The following is a 27,531-nucleotide window of genomic DNA, read 5'->3' on the forward strand; positions in this document are numbered from 1 at the left end:
TCCACGAACACACACACAAATTAACCACCACGGTCACCACCACGTCTCCTCCGTCTAAACACCTCAAAAGCATACCTATTGAGCAAATCAATAGTCCGACTAGTGGAGAGCGCTCCACTCACATCAACTCTACCTTCATCAGCATTAACCCCAAAACTACCCAAATCCCTTATGTCCGAGTACTCCGGGCACTCGCACAACACATGCAACCAATCCTCATATGCAGCCCCACATACACACCCCTCCGTTTCGCTCAAGCTCCTCTTATGCAAGAATGCATTAAGAGGACCATGACCAGTAAGCAGAAAACCCAGGCTCAGACTAAATCTGAAGTCTGGATTTTCCGCCACAAATGAAACGTCCCGGATGTACCCGTACGTTACCCTGCCGTTGGGACTATTGTCCCAGCGCTCCTGCCACTTCCCTCTAACCACCCCTTCTAATCGACGCCTATTTTCCAACCATCCACTCTCCACATTATCGTCGGCGGCCCATTCATCCTCCAACAGCGGCAAACTTGCCCTCCTTCTCAGCCTGAAGGAAACAGCAAGCTGTATAACCACCAGGTCGAGAGGGGGTGCACCAAGAAGCACCTGCATCGCATCCGTGGAAACGGTACGACACAAGGGCAAGCATGGGAGCATCATGCACCTCTGTATGCTCAGCACGCGCCTCTGACCATGAGCAGTCATGACCGTTCGGTACCATATGGCGGCACCAAAAGTAGCGCATGCTACGAATAGGCCACGATATATTGTACGAACGGCACGGCGACTCAGGCCCCAGTCACTCCGAATGATTCGTCGTAACTGCCCCGAAACATTCTGCATCCTATCCCTGACAGCATCCAAGTGTGGCAGGAACTTCATTCGCTCACCCATTGTCAGCCCCAGGTATTTGACTTTCGTCGCGTACCTGATGCTAACCCCGCCGATACGGACAACCGGTGGGCGATTCTGTGACAATCTGCCCTTGAGCAGCATCATCACAGTTTTGTCCACCGAAATCTCTACGCCAACATGGGCGCCCCAGCCAGCCACTACTTGACATAGTGACTCGCTGGTACGCTCAATGCTGGCGCGAGAATCCCCCTCTACTAATAAGAGGAGGTCATCCGCATAGGCGCTGAATTTGCAAAGATGCTCGAGTTGCCTTAACAAGGAGTCCATCATCATGTTCCATATATATGGACCACAGATGGATCCCTGCGGACAACCACGAGCCACCTCCCTTACCACACTTTCGCAGGCACCAACGATAGTAGCTCGTCTGTCCGAGAAATAGCTCTGCCACAAAGCAATTTCCGGGCAGCCGAGCTCCACTAACCGCTCGATAACCCTGTCCCAGCGCAGGAAGTCAAACGCCCCCTTGAAGTCAATAAATATGCCAAGGGCATATTTATTGGAGCTTCTCTCTACACAGTCTTGGACATGCATCCAGGCGTCTTCAATGCTGCGTCCTTTCCTGAACCCAAACTGTCTATCCGATTGGTTACCCCCAACTAGCTCCTGAAGCCGCTCAACCATAACCCTCTCCAGCACTTTACCAAGCACTGGAAGAAGGCTGATACCTCGGTAAGACCGAGGATCAGATCTTATTTTGTCAGGCGACTTCAAGAGAACGACAACCCTAGCAGCTTTCCACTCACGTGGGAAGTAACCCTCCCATATGCATTTGTCATAAACGGCTTCCAAGTATTCCGGAATAAACTTCCACAAACACTTGCACATTTCTCCGTTTATTCCATCCAAACCCGGAGACCGTTTAGACCTAACCAGGCCAAATGCATAGTCCAACTCTTCAACTTCTAGTGGAGGTACAGGTACGTCTTGTGCAAGGGGAGGTACCTGGACCTCCGCCCTAGGAAAGAACCCTTCAATAAGCAGCTCTGAACATTCCCTCCATGTTGATATTGTTCGCTCGCCCACACGGAGGGAATTAACTTCGGTCTGGCGGCGACCCCTACAGATCTTGTAGACCTGTCCCCAGGGGTCGTTCGAATTTTCTGACACGAAGTTGCGCCATTGTTCCTCTTTCACCTCTACAACCATTCTCTTATACTCACGCGTTTCCACACTTAATTGACTTCTAAGCTGGGACAGACCATCGGAATCGATATGCCGGGCGCGTTGAAACCGTCGTCTCAGGCGCCTGACAGATCTCCTCTTCTGGGTCAGTTCGCGCGTCCACCACCTGACACAGCGAAAACGCTCCTTCTTCCACCTTTCGAACATGCTGTCATTGACCCGCCAGATACAGGCGTTCAAGAGGGCAATCTGCTGATCTACTGGGAGCTCTGCAAATACATCGAGGGGTGTAGCAGTCACCTCCTGCTCGACGTATAACCCGTACAGAGTCCAATTTGCCCCGGCAGTACGCCACCCCATTACGGAAGGCGTACCAAGCATATCCGGGGTGGTACGGGGAGCAACCACAATCTCAATGAGATTATGGTCGCTTATCCCCTCACCCCCCCTTACTCTCCATCCGCAACTGAACGCTCTCGCTGCTGGCTCATTCATCAGAGTAACATCAATGTCACTCCTGCCCATGGGCCCATCGAATGTGTACCACCCACTCGGTTCGTTCACAACATGAACGTGAGAGGTGAGTACCCACTCGCCCAACGCCTCGCCCCGTCCATGACTAGCATATCCAGGAGAAGTCCTGGATATTTTGCTATGCCATATAGGGGATACGGCATTGGCATCCACACCAATGATAACTGGCGTGCTACTCGCAAGTAGTAGCACCGTATCGAGGTATCGGATGTATGGTTCCATGGGTTCTCCAAACTTACAATATATGCTTGCAAAGACGGCTCTCCCGAAGGAGCCCTCAATGCTCACACATATTCCCCATTCAGACGCATTCAACAACAAGCATTCATAATTAGGCTCATTCACCACAACCGCAGCATTGCCCCGAAGGTCACAAAAGGACCTAAACCCTCCAGGAAGCCCTCTCACCACACCATTGGTAGTGTAGGGTTCCTGGAGCAGGGCAATACTGCAACTCTCCTCGGCCATGCGCGCCCCCAATTCACACACAACGGAGTACGCTCCCTGACAATTGAGTTGAAGGACTAAACCCATCAATGTCTGGCGAGTGCACGGGCAACAACGGCAGCATATGTCGGGCATTCCGCCGACATCATAAGATGTGCGGCGGGTCTGCCCCTGAATGCACAATTTCGGCAATGCACCCCGTTAGGGCACTTTGCCTCAATATGCCCTTCCTGTCCGCACCTCCGACAGACGGCAGCCTTCAACCCACAATCCCTCACCTGGTGGTCAAAACTCAGACAGTGGAAGCAGCTATAGGTTTGACTCTCCGGCCGAACCGGGAAGGAAAACCATTTGACGTAGCAACGGCCCGCATCCAGGAGGGGGGACATTAACTTGTCCGGTCCCTCCAGGGTGACGGTCACCGTTGCTCCCTCGACGTCTGCCTTCCAAGGTCGACTGATCAGCCTAACCTCTGACTTCTGGCACTCAGGGTCAACCTTCGCGAGGTTCAGATGAAAGGCCTCCTCCATGAATTCATCAGGGGAGATTTGCGCGTAAACCCCCCGAATGATCACCCTAGTACCTTGCTTCCGGTTTTCGCACACTTCTAATCCCACCTCGGAAAACTTCTTGTTGGCGAGGACTTTATCCCGCTCCTCCTTGGAGGGTAGGCGAATAACTACCCCCCCCCCCCCCCCCCCGACCGCACAGGTTTCACTTGGTGCACACGTACACCAAGTGTCGGTCCAACCTCCTTGTTGATCTTCTCCACTACCTCTTTTGCAGAGACCCCGGGTTTGCCGCCCTTGACGACCGCCGACCAGGTGTGGAGCGGCTTTGGTACAGCAGGCGTAGGTACGATGGCAGCCGGGATCGTCGTGACCGGAGGCGGCATCGCCAAACGATCTGCGGCGGCAGGTCCACCGCTTCGCGGGGATGCACCTCCCAGCATGACGCCCCGCAGTGACATCGCCTCAATTTGTCCGCGGAGTCGGGCATTCTCGGCTATAGCCGTCATTAGGAGGGCCTCATATTCTGAGGAAACCTCCATCAGCCTCTCAGCAGACTTGAGGTCTGCACCGCTGTCTCCAAAGACCACCTTGCTAAAGCTAGCGGTGATCCTCTTTAGGGCAACAACCCAGGAGCCGTCCACTCCAGAGGCAGCTCTCGAAGCACTAGCGCTCCCTCCAGCTGCAGGGGATCCCCCACTCGCAGCCTTACCTCCAGCGGACTGACCGCCGGAAAGCTCGGAGCCAGCGGGTGGTCCACAGCTGTCAACAGCGCCAGCGCCCTTTTCCCCTGAGTTCTCCACAGATCTCTTTCCCCTTAGGTCCCCCCCTAAAGACTTCGCCGGCTCATTTGCGTCATTGCCCGCAGATTTACTACCGTCGATTGCACCCTCAACGTCGGCAGCAGTCTTTGGCACGCCATCGGCTGCTCTACCTTCGGTTGAGGAGCCAGCGACAGTAGTCACCACGGACTCAGCAGCGAATCCGGCACCCCCAACTACATCTGATTTGTCCCAGCTTAAGGGACATACCCCGGATACCCCGGATTCGGGCAGACTGGGTAAATCCGCGTCGTCGTCGGATTTCGGGAGAACATTCTCCTCATCCTCTGACTTCGCGGACTTACTCGGCCCGCCCTTGCCTCCCCGTTCAGCGATTTTTGAGGTGGCCGCCCTCCCCGACGCCACCGGTGTCCCCGACTTACCCGTCTCCTTTACCGCTTTGCGACCGACTTGCACAGCGGTAGCCTTCCCGGTGTTCGTTTTAAGGAACTGCCGCGAACTTACCCCTTTTTCATCCCCCGAGGTCGACCCATCAGCGGCGGCCGCAGAAGAACGACCTCCGGCGGAGCGCGGCCCCGGACGCTTCCTTACACCGCCCCTTGTACCGCCCTTCATTTCCCCAAAGCGCCTGCCGCCAGAGACAAACTTGGTCACACTTACACGACACGGATGTGGAAGTAATCACCAGGAGAAGACCGATGCCCACTGGGCGAATGTAGGCTGTCCTAAATTAGAGGGCTATAACCACTCAGAACCAGTGGTCAGCAGCAGTAGCAGCCCAACCCGTCAGCTATAGCAAAGGCGCGGTGACGTAGCTCGTACGCTGTTTGTCAGCAAAATGCTGACGTGGTCACTACCACCGCCCCGACGGACGGAACACTGTTCCCCGTATCGGGGACGAGTCGACCGGCACGAAGCTACGCCGAGCTGAACGGACAGACTATAAACGCTACAGCTGATACTGCCACTAATTCGAGTATGGGTTTATGCCCCCTTACGCAGGCAGTCCACAATTGCTCACTGAGCGAGTAGACCAACACTTGTCCCAAGCGGAACAGTGTATAGTCACACACAAGTTTTCACCTGGGTACTCACTCACAACCGGTTTAATGCGCGCACACACACAAGTATACCTCCACGTGCAAGCACTTTGAGGTTAGGGTGAAAATTGGTAACAACCAAAACACGCGCACAGAAATTAGGGCTCCGCCGGAGATTGACCTTCGGCTGACCGCTAACTTGGGGCTCCAAATGTCCAATACTTACAGTAATTACTTACAGTAAATCACACAACAAAAGTTTTTACTACTTTGTTTTGCTACAAAACGCACTAAGCACACTCTCTTGGTATACACACTGAATTTTTCAACACAACTGTCCGCGACTACAAAACACGTCCGTACACAGCGAAATCCACACTCAGAGTGAATTGCATAAGGTAGTAGGTCACACGGAAAGCACCAGATATGCTGAAAATAAATTTTGTTTACTGAAAAAAGCAATTTATGGCTTGAAACAGTCAGGCCGACTGTGGTACCAAAAGCTGGACAATAAATTACAGAGCATGCACATGACGGCGTCAAAAAGCGATCCATGCCTGTACATACATCGCGAAAACGGCACCACTGCCCTAATCGCCATATACGTTGACGACCTGATCGTGGCCTCGAACAGTAGGCAAAAGTTAACACAAATAAAAGCTGAACTCGCCTCCACGTTTGAAATGAAAGATTTAGGCCAGATAAAGTTTTGCCTCGGAATCGAATTCAACCAATGCCTAAAATCGAACACTATTACAATGAGCCAATCGAAATATGTTGCACACTTACTAAAAAGCTTTGAGATGAACGACTGCAAACCAGTCAGTACGCCCGCTAACTCGAGCATAAAACTGTCTAAAGAAATGTCGCCAAAGACAGAAGAAGATGTTCGTTCAGCAAGTAAGTTGCCATATCAGAACCTAGTGGGATCACTTATGTATCTCGCCGTATCAACAAGACCAGACATCGCCCATGCAGTCAGCGTATTAAGCCAATTTAAGACCAGCTACGGAACAGCACACTGGGTGGCAGCAAAACGCGTATTGCGCTATTTAAAGGGCACACAAAATCACGGGATCTGTTATACTCGCACCACTGGTCCTTCATTAAAGGGATTCGCTGACGCTGATTGGGGATCCAACGTAGACGACAGACGGTCATACACCGGCTTTGCATTCACATTAGCTGGCGCAGCCATTAGCTGGGAATCCAGAAAGCAACGAACCGTGGCCGTCTCGAGCACCGAGGCTGAGTACATGGCCATCTCCGACTCAACAAAAGAAGCCATACACCTGAAACGTTTGCTGAATGAAATATTGGGCAAAGACCAACCAGTAGTTATCTTCAATGACAACCAGAGTGCCGGCAAGTTAAGCAAAAATCCGATATTCCACAATCGAAGAAGTTTGTTTTAACGACCAAACTGAAAAACCCTATCAAAAACCAGGACCTATGTCATAAAATAACTCCGTCCTCTTAGCAAATACTAGAAGCTTCCTAGGACTTAAACCACTTGCTGCTTCTAGATCTGACAGCTGTATCACTCCTAATAGCTGGAGTCTTAGCCTGGCAAGTGCAGGGCACGAGCACAGAATGTGCTCGATCGTTTCCTCCTCCAACCCGCACTTCCTACATCTGCTATCACTGACCAAGCCTAGTTTAAAGGCATGTGACGCCAGAAGGCAGTGTCCAGTCAGAATACCCGTCATGAGTCTACAGTCCTCTCTTTTTAATGATAGGAGCAACTGTGTTAGTCTAAGGTTGTAAGACCTACACATAATCTTCGACACTTTACAGCCCCGCGCTTGAACCCACGCCTTTCCCGCTTGGTCGATCATGTGCACCTCTCGCCATCGCTTAATCTCGCCCAATCTAATTGGGACATCTACGCAGCAAGCTTCAAGGGATGCGCCCTTTTTAGCTAGTTCATCCGCTTTTTCATTCCCATCTATTTCCATATGCCCTGCGACCCAATATAGATGTATGCTTCTCCCTGTCCCGATTCTCTCCAGAGACTGCTTACACCCTAACACGCATTTAGATGCTGTGCTATGCGAGATTATTGCCTTAATTGCTGCTTGACTGTCAATATAAAAGTTAAGACGGTTGCAGCTTAAGCTATTCTCTTCCAGGGTTTCTACTGCTTTGGTTACGGCTAATATTTCCTCTTGGAAAACGCTACAGTAATCCGGCAGCCTGTAGGATCTACTTATTTCCGGATCAGCGCAGTATACCGCAGACCCTACTCCTTCCACTACTTTGGAACCATCGGTGTACACATGTATCGCCTCGTCCGCCATTTGCGCACCCTTGCGCCAACCGTCCACCTTTATTGTGGCCTTAAGATCTCCCTCGAAGCGCAGATAGGGAATCATGTAGTCTGTTCGTCTTGTGATTGATGACGTTATACTACTATGGCCATATGGTCGGCGCTCAAGCTGCCCCGAAGCACCGAGCCTGGTTGCGGTCGTTAACGCTTTGTTCTTTGCTACCAGGTCTACAGGTGGGATGTGCAAAATGGCATACAGTGCAGCCGTCGGGGTTGTTTTCAGGGCTCCCGTAATGCTAAGCATCGATAGTCTGCATACCCCCTCTAATTTTTTGAGGTATGTTGTTTTTGTGTGGCTTTCCACCAAACAAGAACTCCATAGCATAGAATAGGGCTTACAATCGCTGTAAAAACCCAATGAGAAAGAAAGGGCGATAGGCCCACGTACACCCCAGCATTCTTTTACATGCGTAGAGTGCCGTTGAGGCCTTCTTGACCCTCTCCTCCACGTTGAGCTTCCATGACAGCTTACTGTCTAGAATGATTCCTAAATATTTTGTGCAAGGTTTCTCCTGTAAGGTCACCCCTCCTAACTTAGGCCTCGTCCAATTTGGGACCTTGTACCTCTTTGTAAACAAGACCATATCCGTCTTCTCTGCATTGACTTTCAACCCGACATTAGATGCCCAGGTATGAATATCGCGAAGCGCCCGATCCATCAAAGAACTAATCGTTGGAAGGCACTTTCCACTTATGACAATTGCAACGTCATCTGCGTAAGCCGTAAGTTTTACGCATCCCTCATCGAATTGCCTGAGCAGTTGGTTGATGACCAGCGTCCACAGCAGAGGTGATAGCACCCCTTCCTGCGGCGTGCCCCTGTCCACTGATTTCGTGGCCTCGTACAATCCCCATTGTGATGTAATCTTTCTGCAATTTAACATGCAGCCGATCCATCTGATTAAGGCAGGATGTACTTTAATGTAATTAAGACCATCCATAATCGCCCATTTTGCAACATTATTGAAAGCCCCGGCAATGTCCAAGAAGACTCCTATCCTACTCCTTATATTCCAGGGATTTCTCTATGCTTATTACCACCCTATGCAATGCGGTGTCTACCGACTTGCCTTTGGTGTACGCATGCTGGTTGTGGAGAGCAGCTTTTCATACACGTTGGACTTTATGTACACATCTATCAGCCTCTCAAAGGTTTTGAGCAGAAATGATGTTAAGCTAATGGGTCTATATTCTTTGGAATACATGTGACCGATCTTCCCCGCCTTTGGTAGAAAAGCTACACGAGCAGTTCTCCAAGAGTGCGGTACATGATTCAGTCGTATGCACCCACCGAATATTATTTTAAGCCATTCCACGACCGCCCTACTTGAGACTTGTAGCATGGCCGGGAATATACCATCTGGGCCCGGCGATTTAAACTTAGAAAACGTCTTCACTGCCCACTCGATCTTGGTATCGGTCACCAAGCCCGGCACTACTAGCTCCGTGATCGGAGTGTGTGTGATGTCTGCTGGCTCCTCTAAACCGTCTCCCGATGGGAAATGTGTATCGAGAAGCACCTCAAGGGATTCCTCACTATTACGTGACCATTCCCCGTTCTCTTTCTTTATTAGTCCCTGGACTATGTTTCCCTTTGCTAGGACTTTTTTCAACCGTGCTGTTTCGCTGGAGCACTCTATGTCCGTACAGAAACTTTTCCATGAGTTTCTCTTCGCCCTGGTAATTTCACGCTTGTAGATCCTCAGTAGATCCCTGTACTCGTCCCGACACGCTTCGCTTTCCGCGGTCTTTGCGAGCTTAAACATTTCTTTAACCTGTCTTCTTAGAAGACTCAGCTCATTGCTCCACCATGGCGGCTTTGCTTTTCCTCTGAATCTTCTTAGAGGGCAAGCTTTGTTATACGCAGTCATAAGCGTCCTTGTTAGGAATTCATTCGACTCTTCCAGTTCCTCTACATTAGCAACCTCTTTGGGTTGTCCCAGTTTTGTTTCTACATGTTTCTGGAATTTAGTCCAGTTCGTTGACCTAGGGTTTCTAAAGGTTCCTCCCTTCTCTACCCTCTTTAGGGGGATGTTGAAGCTGATATACGCATGGTCGGAGAAGGATGGTCTATCAAGAACCATCCAATCATACCTTGATATATCACGCTCGGAGCTCAATGTAATATCCAGAACATTGCTGGATGTTGGACCAATGTATGTAGGGACATTTCCCCTGTTGGCTATCTGCAAATTGGTTTGCAGGATGTAACAAAGCAGAGATTCGCCTCTCTCGTATCTGCTCTTCCCCACGCATTGTGGTGCGCATTTGCATCTGCGCCTATGACCAACCGCCCTTTGCGCCCTTCCTCCTGTACTAGCCTTTTGCACTCCATCGGTGGGACCTCCGCAGCATGGGCCATGTAGCAGGACGCCAGGATAAATGCCTGCTTATTCTTTTGCTAAACGGCCACCGCTACGAGATCCTCAGTGGTGTAATTAGGCAGCATATATGAATGCAGCTGTTTCCTTACCATTACTACAGCTCGCACTCGTCCTTCCGTTTGCGCGTAGTAAACGCCAAACCCGCGCACGCTAAGTCCAGAAACCTTTCCTCCCGATGAGAGCCACGGCTCCTGGATCAGCGCCACGTCAAACGAACCCTCCTCAAGGGTTAGGAGGAGTTCACTCGACGCCACTTTACTGTGTTGGAGGTTTATCTGTAGGACTCGCAGCACCATTGGGCTGTTTGTCCCCCTCCAGCACCTTCGTCTTGACGTCGTCGTCCTCCCCTTGCCCTTTTGGTTTAGAGTATTCGAGGCCCCCTTCAGCCTCTCGTGACTGTTGTGCAGGGTGTTCCTCTGTGCGAGTCACAGCGCCATTTAGCGGTTGGTTCTCTTCTAGCACGTTCGTGGTGACGTCGGGGACCTCCACCTGTCTTTTTTCCCTTAGGCTTTTGCGGTCGTTTTCGACTTCGCCCACCTCTAGCGTGTTAGGGTTTTTATCCTCGGGACTTCTTTTCCTGAGTCGCATGTAAATTTTGCCAGTGCCAAAGGACATTTTACCAAGCTGCGTGTACAAAATATCCTCCGCCTGCTTGTTTATTTGGAAGATGTAGAACTGACCATCCTCGGTAGGCCGAGATACAGTAAGTATCTTCCAATCCTGTGTCGGTATGTTCGGATTTTGACCCTGCAGAAGTCCCAGTGTATCCTCCGACTTTATCACGCATGGTATCCATACCTTAACTTTTGGTACCGTGGGGATTTGCGCTTTATCCACCACCTCAAACCGCGCATTCGTGCCTTGCCTTTGGAGGTTTGGAACCACCTCCTCCAGCCACTGCAAGCTCGCGATGTTGTCGCACGCTATCATCTTCACACCGTTATACCATCCCCCCGAATCAAAGGTTGGAAGGGGCTTACTTGGTTGTTCCCGCATCATCTTAAGCATTAAGCTAATAAGCTCCCTTTCCACAGATCTCCACCTTTCAGTAGTCATTTGTCCGAAAGGACTGCTACGATCAACCAGCGCCACAGTCAGTGACTGCTTTGCCACATCACTCATCTTCTCGGGAAAAGCAGGAGTCTTAGTGTTATCTCCCTTTGGCACCTCCGAGAAAGCCGGAGTCTTAGCGTTAACTCCCTTTAGCGCCTCCGAGAAAGCCGGAGTCTTAGCGGTTTCTCCCTTTGGCTTATCTCCTACTTCCTTAATTGGAACTTCCCTCTGACTCGCAGCTTTCGAGGTAGTTGCTACCTCGCTATTGGAGCTCATCTGTCTTACAGCTTTGGGCCTACTTGTCTTGTCTATGCGACTGCCCTGCCTCGCGGCTCTAGGACTGGGTCCTTTCTGCCTCTTGAAAGCAGGCTTATCGCCTTCCGCCGAACGTTGCCTCTTCATTCTGCCAGTCGACGCTTCTTCCTCCTCGTACCGGTTGCAGAACCGAGGGTTTCTCGCAGCAAACCTTTTGAACTGCCTTCGACCTACTTCTACCGCTTCATGGGCCCATTCCAAGCGCTCGATCTCCACTTCTGTTGGGTCGACCACTGCTCCCAAGCGTTGAACAATTCTTAGTGCTGCACGGTACTGCGAGAGAGCTCTTTTACTTCCTCTGCTCCGTACCCTTCTCCACTCTTCTACTCCGTTTTCATTTGTGTGCTTCTCCAACACGGAGCTCATTGAATCAGCACTACTCTCGCTCCCCGAGTCCGACGCATCGCTTAATTCGTATTTGTCGTCCTTGGATTGCGATTCAGTCCTCCTCTTTACATCGTCCTTATTACAGTCAGTTAATGAGTCGTTCATCTTGGTCGTACGACCACCTGCCCGACAAGGCGGGCTCAGCGGTCCAGTATTATATACGGGGAAAGAACAGTCCGCCACAGCAGCGCCCCTTGCTGTGGTAAAGCCATTAATACTTCCCGAGGTGGCCCGGTATCGGGAAGGCTCCGTTCGAATACAGCCGAATTTATCCCCTGGCTGCAAATCGTCCAATAGGCACGGTCCGCATAACACCCTGGATTAGGGGGTTGGTACAAAAAGGTTCACAAAAACAAAGCGCGTGGTGAGCTATTCAAGTTAAAACTGAAATCATTTTCTTTTTAGGGTTTTGTTGGTTGTAACATATTTGTACATTATTTGCTTAAATTTAAATGAAAGAAAAGAGGGAACAAAGAAAAAATTTAAATTAAATAAAACTAAATTTAATTAAATGAAATTTAAAAAATAAGATAGAATAACTATGAGCAAAGATATAATATGAACAAAACAAAAAAAGTTATCGATGACTTATCGAAAAACTATCGATACGTGATCAAAAGGATATCAAAATATTTTCGGAAACCTTAAGTTTTTTTAAAGGAGTATTACTAATTTGTTATCGGCGTGCTATCGAAAAGTTATCGGATCTTATCGTAGTGTTACCAAATTGTTGGGGTTGTGTAGAACAACCCTTCCAGCGCAATATATAGCTTTTCAAACCCATGGGAAATCCTGTATCTTTAACAGCCGTGGCTCTGGTGACCCCAAGTTCCTCGTGGAGGTAGGGGGTGGGAGGGCGGTATGGCCTAAAAGGTTTTATGTGGTCATACCAAATCGTTCCCGATATGGTCGGGCTAGCACCTTAATTATGCTTGTTACCGGAACGTACCGGATATGCATCCGGCAAAGGACCATCAACATCGATAGCACTCTCCAAGACCAATAAGAATACAATGACAAGATGATAACAAATCGAAATCTAGAAGATAATAATTCGCTATTAATAATGGTTGGTTGGTTGGAGTGGCGAGTTCCAATTGACTCCAATTAGTGCTCATGGGCCATTTTGATACCACAACTCGTGAGTTAACCAATTAAGAAGACTAATAAGAGTTTCAAGCGCCTCAGGTAAACCCTTCCCCTATATCCATCCCGTGGAGTTCATAAATTTGAGAAGCTCTCCTGGCCTAACATCCTTGATTTCTGGGAGACTTTCGAAAACGGGCTTTCCAAGAAACTTTATTCTGCTTCGACAGTGTGCTCGACATTCGCACAGCAGATGCTCAACCATTTTCTCCGCCTCCGGACGCTTGCAGCGACGACAAGAGCTATTGTGTTCCAGTCCCATCCATGCCGCATATACCCCAATTGGCCAATGCCCCGTGAGCATCGCAACTACTCTGGATATATCCCTTCTGTTCATCTTAAGGACAGCTATCAATTATAAACCGATAATAAAACAATAGCTTGTCATTATCGGTTTTCCCGATAAGAGGCTGACGAAGCTCTTATCAAAAAGAACGAAACTATTTTTTTCTGATGAAGTTACCTCTTTTGCGGTTTTACTTCAACCCCGAGCTCTGTTTAAAATAATTAGTTTCCATATGTACATCTGTATGTCTACACATAGATTTTCATAAGACTTCACTATTTATAGTATCTATAGGAAAAAAACAATACCTTGCTTCCACTTCCACGATAGCCTATTCAAAGTGTTGAAGTACACCCGCTAGGCGGGTACACGACCAAAACCTATAGCTGTAATTTTAGGACATATACGGGTTAAGAAAGAGGCCAAATTTAACCAAATCAACGAACAATAGCAACCGCTAACTCACTTACTAAGTAAAATCAGTCATTTAGATGTGGGGTGGTGCCACATTAAGACATCCTCGTGTTAAAGTAGAGAGACCTCCTTTCAACAACATGGTTACAATAAGCTTAGCGAACCATCGGAAAAGTTCCCGTTATGTCACTACGCTTTGATTTCCGATTCCAATAGGGTGCACTCCAATGGCTAACTCTTGCACGATCTGTAATTCTTGCCATAGCTTTGTTATTTTAGGGGTTGCGGAATAATAGGATAATTGCACACAGCTGTCGAGTGCGCCCGAGTGCACTTATAAAAAAGGATACATCTGTATGTGGAGCATTCCAGGGTTGGTACGGAACAAATCGTACACTTTTTTGCAGTTTTCTATCTAAACTTAAGATGAACTAAATTTTTTTATACAAACTTTTTAGTGCATTAATATTGTATATTAATTGTCTCAAAAATTTAGACATTTGTATATGTGTTTGAGAAATCGAAAACTAGCCTGTGTTTGTATGGGACAACAAAAAATCATCGGGTTTCGTGGTTAGAGTGAGTCAAGTCAAATTTCAGAAAACGAATAATAGATATTTAAAAACAAGTAAGGAAGTCTACGTTCGGGTGAAACCGAACGTTACATATCCAGCTGTACACTTGAAATGCTGTTGTTGTTTGTTTTCTTGCTTAATAGTGTTACAAGGATGCGCAATAATACATATATACATATACATATGGTTCTATTCTGAACTAATTTTACTTCGAGTTATGGTTCCCGAAACACAGAAAATTGCTTAGTCATAAAAGGGACGGTGCCACGCCCATATTTTAAAATTTGAAGTTTTCCTATTTATTGTTATAAATCCACTTGGGAAATGAAATACCATTGATATAAAGCTCTTTTTTGCAAAGATATAGCTTATTTTATTCGTCCACGAACCTCTTAAAAATCTTTTATATAAAAGTGGGCGTGGTCTTTAACCGATATCGTCAATTTTTTCTAGAAATATTCCCTGCTAAAGGGAAAATCTTTGTACCAAATTTTATTACGATCCGTTAATTTTTCTTAGTCACGCCACGCCCATTTTTTTAAATTTGAAGTTTTTCCTATTTATTGCTATAAATCCACTTGGGAAATAAAATACCATTGATATAAAGCTCTTTTTTGCAAAGATATAGCTTATTTTATTCGTCCACAACTCTTTTAAAAATCTTTTATATAAAAGTGGGTGTGGTCCTTAACCGATTTCGTTAATTTTTCTTCAAAGCATTCCTTATAGTAAAGGCAACCTCTCTGCTGAATTTTGTTACGATAGGTTTAACGATTTTTGATTTATGATTAATAATATTTGTAAAATTGATTTTATCATAAGTGGGCGGTGCCACGCCCATTCTAAACATTTTTTCAAATTTTTATCAAGAGTCTCAATATCAGTCCACACGTCAAATTTCAGCATTTTGGGTGTATCATTTACTAAATAATCAAGTGTTTGGTGTTTTCCAAAGTTTTATATATAAAAAATGTGGACGTGGTTATCATCCGATTTCGCTCAATGCCAATCTATTCTGGGTCCAGATAAGCTCGCATAGCAAATTTGGTGAAGATGTCTCAATATTTCCTCAAGTTATCGTGTTAACGGACAGCCGGACGGACGGACGGACATGGCTCAATCAAATTTTTTTTCGATACTGATGATTTTGATAGTCTCTATCTCGATTCCTTTATACCTGTACAATAGGGCGGGTCGATTTAAAAATCGCTCATTGCTCTATGAAAATCGTATTCTAGGGATCAAACGAAGAAACTTTGCCGAAGGAACCATACCTCTAAAACGAATTCTGGCGTCCCCCAATTTGGGTCGAACTTTTGGGTAGGGGCAAATTTTGAAAAATCCCACTTTGACCCATTTAGAGTGCTCCAATCGAGTCCAAATGTATGACCGACCCCCACTAACTTTGGAGGCCCGACCCACCGATGCCAGTGGCAAACCCCCTGGAACCCCCCTGGGGGTTCACCATACAAACATTTCAAATTATTTTATTGCAAATTTTTTTATTTGTTTATACGTAATAATAAAATGTTACGTGCACCTCTTTTCAGTTGGTATGGATATGTTTGTGCTGATTTTTTCATGTAAAGTGCAAAACCGGCGATTTTTTGAAATGTTTGTATGGTGAACCCACAGGGGGGTTGCAGGGAGTGTTCCACTGGCATCGGTTGGTCGGTCCTCCAAAGTTAGTGGGGTCGGTCATACATTTGGACTCGATTGGAGCACTCTAAATGAAGTGGGATTTTTCAAAATTTGCCCCTACCCAAAAGTTCGACCCAAATTGGGGGACATCAGAATTCGTTTTAGAGGTATGGTTCCTTGTGAAAGTTTCTTATTTTGATCCCTAAAATATGATTTTCACAGAGCAATGGGCGATTTTTTTGCCTCCCCACAAATCGACCCGGCCTACTGTACAACCAACCGTTATCCAATCAAAGTAATAATACCCTGTGTACAATTACAGCTGGGTATAGTAAAAAACTAAAAACTACATTTAACAAAAAAAAATATATAATTTTATTCGAAAAAAGTTATAGTGTATAAAGAAAATGGTTTGTGCGGAACATTCGTGTTTGAACACGTACGAAAATTAGTTTACAGATTTTCATTTTCTCCTATCCTATATTTTTTGCAATTTTGTTTTATAAGCTGATACTAATTTTAAATTACTATCCCCTGATACCTTCAGATAAGATATATTTAAATATATTGACATTGGAAATTAACAATGAGAGCAATTCGAAGATCGGCGCAAATTTGCGATTTTCCATGGAATGCTCGATGTATGTCGTGAACTCTAAAACATCTGCCCCAATATAAAATATTTAACCACATAACCTAGTCGCACGCAATTAATTTTTCGTGCATACATGCTACTTATATTGTGCGTTCGACCGTATCAGTAAAAAATATAATTTTTTCTTCAAGACTGGCTCAAGACTCCTCTTTTCCTGGCAACCTAGCTTCCTCGTATATTGAGCCTTTACACCGAACAACGGATAGCTACTTCAAATAGCTGTGGAGAACTATCCAATTTTCTCTAAATAAAGGGTTAGAACCGCTCATTTTTGTAAAACTATATGAATTTATTTATTTGATAATTTGGAAAAAGTTTAAACAACGTGACACTCGGACGGACAGGAGGTGACAGCTATTTCGATTATACCTTGTAAATCTCTTCACGCCTTCTGCGATGATTGAACTGTTGACAAAATCAATACCTTTGTACATGGCCCATATACCCAAATATAACCCTTTTAAAGGAAAGAAATTCGGAGTTATGACTAAATGAAATTTTCCTGAAGGCATGCCCTGTACCAGCAAGCTCGTGAATCTAATGTTCCATTTAACGCTTAATATTTTCTGTTAGTCATTCTATTTTACTGTAATTTTCAATCATATATTGTAAATTAACATTCGATTCCCTGAACTGGTTGACCATCGCTTGGACTACGCTGCTTTTATATTCTCAGTTCGCCTCATTGACCTATTTCTCCCGCGGTCTAGACCAGGCGTCGGCAAAATTGAAATGCAGCTGTGTTAGTGAGAAGGCAATGGTCGCGCAAATCACTTGATGCATCGCTTTGTGTTGTTCGTTCGCTTACACAGGCCGACAAAACTTAACCAACATTCAGACCGAGAAACCAGAATATATATTTCCGAAGATTAATGATGCGCTGAATCCAAATCTGGCCTCAGAATTGCTCTACCAGCACTGGTTTTTGAGATTTCTTAACCTAAAAGTGCAAAAAATACGGTTTTTGCCGATATTTGAGGTTATATAGACTTGCAGATGTTTTCTTTCAACAAAATTAAAGGATGACATCTTTAAACACAAGCCTTCTTCTTTCAAATGGCGTTGAGTTTGCTCAAATATCATTTTTTTTTTTCGGTGAGATATCGCATTTTGAAATTTTCATGTTTCTAAGTTTGAAATTTTCATGTTTCTAAATTTTCCTACACCTACCTTTGACATTTGCTTTAGTTAAGGTTGCTTTCACACTTTGCATGTGAAATTATTTTTCCCACTTGGTACTTTTCCAACATCTTTCACAGATAAAAACTGAAATTTAACAAATGAATACGACATAAAATATGTGGGAGGAACATATTAGATGGGATTATTTATACCCAGAACCTGCAGAGGAGGAACGCACTTCCGCTAGGGAAACGCACGTCACTCTAGCTCAACTTCGATCTGGATACTGTAAGAGGTTAAACGCTTACCTATCCAGAATCAACTCAGACATACAAAATGTATGTCCTGCTTGCAATGTGTCCCCATATATCACCAACGATCTCTTCAATTCTAATGTGTAACCAACGCCCCTAACACACCTTTCACTATGGTCCACCACTGTTGACCTGCAAGTTTTCTTGGACTCCCGTTAGAAGACATTGATGACAATTTGCGATCGGTAGCAAAATATTGGATGTGGCGAAGCACTGCTACAAAAATACAGAATCTGTAAGGAAGTATTTTTCATGTATAGTGAGAATGTTTATAACAGTGCTTCCCGAAATTTTGTATGTGAATGGGCAAGGCGAAATAATCTTTAATTGCCAAGTCTGAAGCTCGTTTATATTTACAGAATCATCATGCGTGATTGTGGTGAGTTACTGGCACGCATAATATTGCGTTGAACGCATCTGAACGCATATGAAAAACTTTATTGTGGCTCGGACTTAAACGAAAGAGAATAAGAATTCGTGTGAGACGAGTGCGTAGAATTGTATCACTGTTTGCCGACCATTGGTCTAAATTTTCCCGAACAGCCGTCTCGAACAGTTGCTTGTTTATTTTCGTTTCTGTATCTGATATTCATAGTTATATATAGGCATGCTTAAAGCGCCAAATACACGACACGAACATTTCCGCGAACATTCCCGTTATGTCATGTTTCTGCGACCTTTTCTGTCGTGTATGGTGGTGTTTGCCAGTTCGCGCAAATGTTCGCCAAAAATCAAAATATTTTAATTTTTGGCGAACATTTTCGCGAACTGTTCGTGCGTGTATGGCGAAATAGCTCATAATCGTAGTAATTCTGAACGGAACAGACGTGCGCGGAAAAGTAAAATGGACAATAAAAAATTTCTGAGTGAATTTATTGAAATGTATAAATCTTTGCCATCATTGTGGCAAGTAAAAAGCAAAGATTATTGTAATAGAATTAAAAAGAATAATGATTATGCGACTTTAATCGAAAAATTAAAAGAAGTAGATCCTGATGCCACAAAGGATACAGTTATAAAAAAAATAAGTAGTAGATGAGGGGGAATCGCTTCTCTCATTATTGTATCCCGTTTCGTTATGAGTGGCAAAATTTTTTGTAAAATTTGGTCAAATGTTGCCTTGCTCACACGAACGTAGGTTTTAAAATCATTTTGTGACGTGAATTCCAGTTCTTTAATAAGCTCACTTTGTTCAAGAACTGCTCGTTTTTTAAACCATTCTTTGCACCAAATTCTTTTTTTGCGGTCTTCTCTCTTTTTTTTACGCTTAATTACCACAGCGAGCAATATTGCTGCAGCACAATTGTTATCCGTATTCATCGCTGTCTGAAAGAGAACTAATGTTCGGCCAAAAGTTCGTATGGTGTATGGCCAAAGTTGCGAACAAGATTGCGGAATGTTCGCGGAAATGTTCGTGTCGTGTATTTGGCGCTTAACCAACGAACCGATATCATTTCGTTACGATAATTAACGTCAATAAACGAAACGAAATGACTTTGTTTCGTTTATTAACGTTGATTATCGTAACGAAATGATATCGGTTCGTTGGTTAAGCATGCCTGGTTATATGTGAGTAGTAACTTCTGATCTTAGGTTCTGACTACGCGTTTGTATGTGAAATAGTTTCTTCGTTCTTAGCTTCGCTGTTTTTGTGGTTGCTTACTTATGTTTGCTATTATATCTCTGGATCTTTATTTCCAACAAAATAGCATCTCTTCGTGCACTTGCATGTATAAAAATTTGGTATACATAGGCTCAGAGACTTAATTTATAGGTGACGTATTTGCCTCGAGTTTCGCAGCTGTGTAGAGACTATACTTGCGCTCTCACTCTTTATTACTCCATTAAGGATATCAATACCGCACACTACGCCTTCATTTACACTCTACATATGTATATCCCCATATAGAGTACAAAGACTACGATTACGATTACTCTCAGGCTTTTCATTTCACGCTTGCATTCAGAGTACCTTCTCCCCTTACCGTCAGCAAAGATATTTACACATCAAAAATGTAATGTTTTTTTTTTTCGGACACGGTCTAGTGCATATGCATGCATGTTTCAAATGGCGAAATGTTGTAGTTTTGAAATAATATTAATTTTCTTTTTCATTGCCATCATTTAGTAGATTGACAGTCTCTATAGAGAGAATAAATACTTAGGTTAGGTTGGTGGCCGCTTACCGATTAAAGACAGCATACTTGGGACACTTTTTTGGTTCTTTGTGTTATTGCATTCTCTAACGGTTTTTTTTTTAAAAATTGGATAAAAATATAAGGCAATAATTAGCCGTGTTGTGTTTACATGAATGTATATATGTACATCTACATTTACAACGAAAAATAAAACGCGCGTGCAGAAATACGCATAGGAGTAGTGTATGGAGAGATAATGGAGACGCAAACCTTTTAGGTAATTGTATAACGCATACCAAAATTGAAAGAGGGTAATAGTAGAGATACGCACTTCTTAGTACTTATCTAATGCGCAACAACTTCATAACTGTAGATAAAGCTATGCACTTAGGCCCGGTTTTTCAGTAGTTGGTTAATCTAAGCTTAAACTGAGGTTGCTTAAACTCTACTCAAATTTAAACTCCAGTTAAACTACTGAGCAGTTTTTCAGTCACAGTTTAAGGCCGCCTTTGGAGTATGCCTTTTGTGCGGCAACATTGGTTTTTTTTATTGTCTAGATCATGGCCGAACTATACAAGGTGGCCGCATCGAACAGCTGATTATAACCTTTTTTTATTTGATTTGATACATCAACTTCCGGCGCAGTACGATTTTGACATTTGTCCATCGAATTTACAAAAACAAAGTACATGGAATTCTTATTTATGTATGTAGGTATGTCACCATGCTGCCACCTTGTATCGTTCCGCCATGGTCTAGATAATTTGTAGATACGGCAACAGCTGGATTTTGTTTACCCAACAAACATGGAAAAAAAATTCTCCAGCGAAATATATATCTAGTTCCGGAAGTGAAATCCAATATTAATTATTCTTAAACCAGATAGTTCTCGAGTTGATATCCAACTTCATACTCCAATAACTACCAATCTTTGAGAAATTTTTTTAAAATTAACAGTTTTCGAGTTGATCTACAACATCATTAATATTTTCCAATTATTATTCTAATTTCGAGAGATTTGTACAGTTCTCAAATGTATATTCAACACATTTCTTCAGTTGATATTCTACATTGCATATCGAGCTGAGGTGGAGATGAAAAAAATGTCCAAGGTGGTACCACCAAAACCAGCAGCTGTTTAGTGTGGGAAATAAACACCTGGTTGATAGCAGTAATAAAGCGTAATTAATCAAAAATAAATTATACATATTTTATTTTATTTTCGTGAAAATACTGTGGTATGGAATCTTACATTCGAGTCCAGTTAGAGAACCACAAGTTGGGTATTAAATTTTTTCAACATAAGTAATAGCATTTTTTGCTTTATAAAAAATTCCCTCTTTTGCTGAGTACGCTATGATTCTCGAGTTGAGCCACTGTTTCGAAACAACTCTTGTGATTTTAGAAGTATGCCTAGTTATCAACATGGTTCTCAAGCCCAAATGCTTGTTGTTCGACGCCATTTCGAATGAACGCAAATAACTGATAGGTTAACTAGAGTTTAACCCTGCCAGATCGGCCGCTTAAGCAAAGCTTAAACTTCAGTTAAAGTATATTGAAAAACTGCAGAGTAAGTTTAAGCGTAGTTTAACTGACAAACTGAGTTGAACTTGTACTGAAAACCAGGCCTTAGCAGTTCATATAAAGTTTAAGTGCATATGTATTTACATGTAAAAAAACATGGCTATTAACCCATTACGAGACTGGGCTTAAAATTTGTGTTTCCGGGAGTAGTATTCCTGAGATTTTTTATAAAAACAATGAAGTACCTATACAAATAATCTTGAAATCCTTTTAAAACTTTTTTAAACTTAAGGATTGAAAAAGTACAATAAACCAAATTCGCTGGTAATAACAAAATTTGAAGAAAAAAAAATCTCAAAAATTCAAAGTGCCCATGTTTCAGCGAAATCGATGATTCAAAATTCATCGGCAAGATGAGTTGACATGGGAAGCTCCATTTTGAACAAATACATATAAGTATTTACTAAAATACCTAAAAAGTGCAAAACTAGTTAATTTGTTTTTCTTTTTTTTGTAATTCTCTAAATAGATGTTACAAACTAATTTACATCGAAGTGTTATTTCGTTATAATTCATAATTGTTATCAACGCATTCAATCACCGTGTTTTTACTGTTTAGACGTATCAATGCATGGATCTCAATGTAGCTACTTGAATTAAATATGTACATTATTTAGTCAGCTGTAACTTCTTTGGAACGCAACAACGTGTTGAATTTGTCGTGGTCTACTCGAAATAGAACTCAGTGATTTGACCAAAAAAATAAATTTCTTACTGTCGCATGGTTTCTGTATTCTACACCGACTCAATTGTAGAAAATGTTTACATGTTCCGTAAAAAAATATTTACAATTACTTTGTTTGATATTTTGTGCAATCTGCGGCCTGCTCACAACTGCTGTTGCAAAGCCGACGATCTCTTTTAATTTACCGCAAAGTTTTCAAGGATTCCCTTCGTTTTCTTCATTTACACAACAATATTTCGAGAGTAGAAATTTGCGTCAGATGAAAACATATAGGTAAGTAAATAAATATGTATTTATGTAAGTTAATTAATAAACTAAACAAGTAAGGCCGACGCTTTCCTTGGCTGTGCTTCTTCATAGCCTGCATGAATGAAGCTCAGCAATAATCTTATCCCATTCGTAATATCCGAATAATTAGCTGTGTGAATAAAAAATAAAATAAATGTAAGACGCAATAGTCTCCGAAGAGATTTTAGGCCGAGTTTCTCTTCCAATTTGCGTCGTGCTCCTTATTAAATTTTCCTTTAAATTGGCGGGACGGGACCTACTCGTTTTATGCCGACTCCGAACGGCATCTGCAAGACAGATGAGTTTTCACTGAGAGCTTTTCATGACAGAAATACACTCGGAGTGCTTGTCAAACACTGCCGAGGGGCGACCCGGCTTAGACAAATGTTGCTCTAATTGAAAAACCTTGTTTCTAAATTTTGATGTAGCTTTGCCCTGGGCCTGAACCCAGGATCTTCGTTGCGGAGCACGTTACCATCACACCACGGCGGCTGTATGATATCTTTAATATATACATATAAGTTTCATGTAACGGTGTTTGCCCGCGATGGACCCCTAAGCTAATTTCTTTCCGGTAGTAAATGGACCAGGGATCGATCTATTTGAACAAATTCTATTCACGGTTCGAATTGTCTGCCACTCTTTGTTCGGGAAATGGAGCAGAGACCGACTGGGTCTGGAACTGGGACTGGGACTTGGACTTGGGCTGGGACTGGGAACAAGGGATGGAAAAAAGTATAAAGAACTAGTGCGAAAAGAAAAAAGGAAAGGAGAATGAAATAGAGTTAGACGGAGATAGAGAGACAGGTATAGATTTAGCGGTAAAGAAGTGAGGGAAAATAAGGTGAGGGAGAAAAAGACGCAGAAAAAGACCACCCAGCGGGTCAGGGGGCTTATAATATACCCGCGGCATGTATGTATGTCGTAAGAGGCGTTGTGTGGCGCAACCCTTTCAAGGTGTTGCTGGCGCAATATATAGCTTCTCCAACCCAATTGTAAACCTCACCTACCTGTGGCGAATCCTGTTACTCTAACTGCCGAGTCTCTTTTGACCCCAGGCTCCTCACGCATCTAGGGGTGGAAGGGCGGTATGGCCTTGAAGGTTTAATGTGGTCATACTAAATCGTTCCCGAGATGGGCGGGCTGGTGCCTTAATGGTGCCTGTTACCGGAACGTCCCGGATCTGCATCCGCCAAAGGACCGTAAACATCAATAACACACTCCAAGGCTATCGAGGAGTGTCCTTATCGCCACAACAACAACAACACAGAAAAGGAGAAAGCCAGAGGGCAGATTGAATAAAAAGATAAGGAAAAGGGGGAGAGAGGGGAAAAGAGAGTAAGAGATAAAAAGATAGGCCAAAGCTAGAGTAGAACAACACCTGCCGGGACTGCTAGTGTAATATATAAAGAACAGATGTACAATAGAACGGGTCGCAAAAAAAGTTGCCAAATACCGCCCCTAAATATGAAGCTTATATTGAGAGGGCTTTTGAAAATAAACTTGGCCTTAAATCTCTTCGGAGGCTATCGCGCCTTTCATTCGGAAAAAAATTTTATTTTTTTTTGATCCAGCTCAAACTGTTCTTTATGTAACTTGGTTATTTGTCATCCGGTATTTGGAATTCATGCGTCTTTATTTGGGTTTTGAAAATCTTTGTATTTGATTGTCCTTTCGAGCTATGAAGTCGTTTTCACATGTCAGCTAATTGGGTTTTACGCCCCTAATATTTCCTTATGGTTTTACCGGACGAAAGTACTTCCAAATTCATTACATCTTTGCTTTTCCTGAGTTAATAACAAAAAGTTATAGCACTTTTAATGTTGTTTATAGCTACTAGTCAACCTGACTCCCATTACAGTCTCGTCCCGCCAATTTGTTGGTAAAAATTAAAAAAAGGAGCTCGATGTAAATTGGAAGAGAAGCTCGACCTAAATCTCTTTTGTATTTATCGTGGCATTCTAATTTTGCCAAAAAATTACCCATATACTTTTGGTCAGTGCCAGCATTTGCAGGCTCACTCGCAACACACTATCAAAAAAAATAAAATAAAAATTTCCGAAGCCCTCTCAACATAACCTTTCAATTTACAACTTTTTTTGTATGAGGGACCAACCCGTTCTAATGTACATACTTAAACGACATGGGATATATACATATACACCGATCTCTATGATTTTTACAGAAAAAAATAGTATATTCCATAAACGTAGGTGAGTTAAGGTTGAACTTGGCGGCCAAAAGACCGCACATGGAATGAATGTCCCTATAGTGTTACGAGAATTTGTTTGACGACCAAATGGAAAAGCTCCAATTATGTATCAGGATTTACGTTATAAAATAACACCGTCCTTTTGGTGAACACTAGAAGTTTTCTAGGGCCAAGTTTAAATGCTACCTCGAGATCTGGCAACTCTGCCGTCCCTAGTAGCTGGAGCCTTGACCTAGTTGACTTGACTAGTTTTTTCTGCATTGGCGGTTAACCCGAGTCCAGATGCCCAGGCATGTACATCCCGAAGCTCCTGATTCAACAGAGAGCTGATTGTTGGTAAGCATCTGCCGCTAATGATGACTAAAACGTCATCTGCATACGTTGTGAGTTTGACTGGTCCTCTGACGAACCGCCTAAGCAAGTAGTTGATGTAACGTGATCATTGTGCAGCTTAACATGCAACCAATCCAATTTTTTATGGTCTGATGTACTTCAATCAAGTTGAGACTGTCGCTGATAGATCGTTTCGATAAATTGTTGAAAACCCCGATAAGGTACAGAAAAACACCTAGGGCATATTCCTAGGATTCCAGGGCTTTCTCTATATTCATGAGCACCCTATTTAATGCAGTAACGACTGATTTGAACTGATGATTGTTTTTTATCGCCCATTAAAGTAACGGATAAATATCCGTATAATTGGAATGCAATCCATTTAACTTGGGTTTGTAGGTACGCTGATAAGCTGCGTGAAAACAAAACTGATTTGATCAACTAATTCGTTTTAAAAAACAAATAAATAAATCTCTCATTCATTTATACTAATTTAATGTTAAAATTTTTATTTTAGTGGGAAACGGCTCAGTAATGATTCGCTAATAATGATCTACTACCATGACTCCACCATTGCAGTAACGGAATTGGGACCGAAGAAATTGCTTTTGAGCTGTGAACTAATTGAAATTTAGTAAGTATCGTTAACCTTTCGCTTTAAATATGAAATATAATTACACTGTACAACAAAGTCCACCCTTCTCACAATTTAATGGAAAATCGGCATAAGAACACAATTTAATCACATCATTTGAGTTTAGTTTTCTTATGTTAGAGCGGGATAGTTTGGTTTGCACTCGGAAAATCAAGCCTATTCGGTGTACCACAGGTACGAAAAAGTCACAAAAACTCCGTGTTTTCAATACCGCAGACTTTTCCAACAGCTTCCTTTTTTTTAAACCGGATACTTCTTGGAGCCGGATACTTTCTTTGTATTGGTCACAACCTCACATCTAACGTATTATATGAAGTACTTCAACAAGAGACTTGACACCTCAACGATCGTATATAACCTCATCAGTGTAAAATACGATACGAAAAATCTTTGAGGGATAATGGAAACTTTATGTAGCTCACAAAAATTTTGCTTCAATACAAAACTCATACTCCTGCGCATGATACAAATATACAGTGGTGATCCCATTCTTCTTGTTCCCATTGCCCCCATATGACATAAATTGTTTGGTATATTTTTTTACTTTTAACAAGCTGGAACAGGGGCAGCTATCGAACCCAACACCAGTCTAAGAACAAAATCTACTGCATATACTTATCGTAGCTATGCCAGTTTCGTCCAAATTATAGATATCCTTTGTTTGGAATGAATATTTTTCATATATCGATGCAAAGCTTATGAAAAAGCTTTCCACTGCTGATTTAGTAAAGCCACGGAATCTTGCCAAACTGATCTTTCCAGGTTTACGAAGGGGGATAGAAGGGTTTCTTTTAAGAAGTCCGTAAAGGCAATCATCTCCAGCTTCTTTGGAACAACAATATTGACTGCTTTGGCGTAATTTTACTATGCAAACTTTTTTAAAGTTTGATACAATACGCCATAAGAATAAAAAGCACATTTCGTGACGTATTCACAAATATCGATTTCTTGTTGTTTAGTAAATGTCTGACTTGTTGTTATTTCGATTGATAGTTGAAAGGATCATCAGAGCTGCTGTCATTTCCAGAATCTGAGATATCAGCTGAAGGTAATTTATTTCTCAAACGCATTACTAGAGTTGTTCTTTTCATTCCGTATTTGATTGCAGCTGAAGTTTGAGTCTCTCTCCCATTTCTGATATCTTTTATTGCGTTGGTAATATTTTTTTCGTTTATAGCACACCGATAAGTCTTATTTTTGTAATTGCAAACCATATTTCCTAAGTATTAACCGAAAACCAGACAACGGTACACTCACTATATAATAGGAACTAAGATAGGGTACATGTGACAATAGTCAAATGTACCCGCTTCAAAAATGTGCCCCATCTTCGTTTATTTTAATTATTGAAATTTTCTTACCTTTTAAATTCCTTTGGCCTCAAATTCGCAAATATTTTCGAAATTATTTGAAATAATATTAGTTTATTTAAAACAATAACTCAACTAACATCACAAATATTTTTGACTGTCACAGACTAACCAAAAAAGAGAAAAACAAGTGCTGCTCCGCCAAAATGTACGCACTAACTGGCAAACAATATGGAACTGAGTAAATTCAAATACTTTACTACTCCTAATTTATGTTGTTGTTGTTGTTGAATAAGGTTGCTCCCCGAAGGCTTTGGGGAGTGTAATCGATGTGATGGTCCTTTGCCGGATACAGATCCGGTACGC

General features: G+C 43.1%; 1 protein-coding gene across 9 annotated transcripts in view; it reads left to right on the forward strand.

Annotated features, from left to right (window-relative positions):
- The window catches only part of LOC137250387 (uncharacterized), a 76,927-nt gene that overhangs the window by 34,551 nt on the left and 14,845 nt on the right, over nt 1-27,531 (forward strand). For 3 of the 9 annotated variants that reach the window (XM_067783061.1, XM_067783065.1, XM_067783066.1), the window contains exons 2-3: nt 22,242-22,640; nt 25,718-25,834. In XM_067783061.1, coding sequence (XP_067639162.1) covers nt 22,441-22,640; nt 25,718-25,834 — 317 coding nt within the window. In that variant the 5' untranslated portion in view covers nt 22,242-22,440. Of the gene's footprint in view, nt 1-20,337; nt 20,376-22,151; nt 22,641-25,717; nt 25,835-27,531 lie in introns of those variants that run through there. The other 6 variants (XM_067783060.1, XM_067783062.1, XM_067783064.1 and 3 more) reach the window with 3 other exon arrangements.

The sequence above is a fragment of the Eurosta solidaginis genome, chromosome 4, assembly GCF_040869045.1.
Source record: "Eurosta solidaginis isolate ZX-2024a chromosome 4, ASM4086904v1, whole genome shotgun sequence".
In the NCBI taxonomy this organism is placed as follows: domain Eukaryota; kingdom Metazoa; phylum Arthropoda; class Insecta; order Diptera; family Tephritidae; genus Eurosta; species Eurosta solidaginis.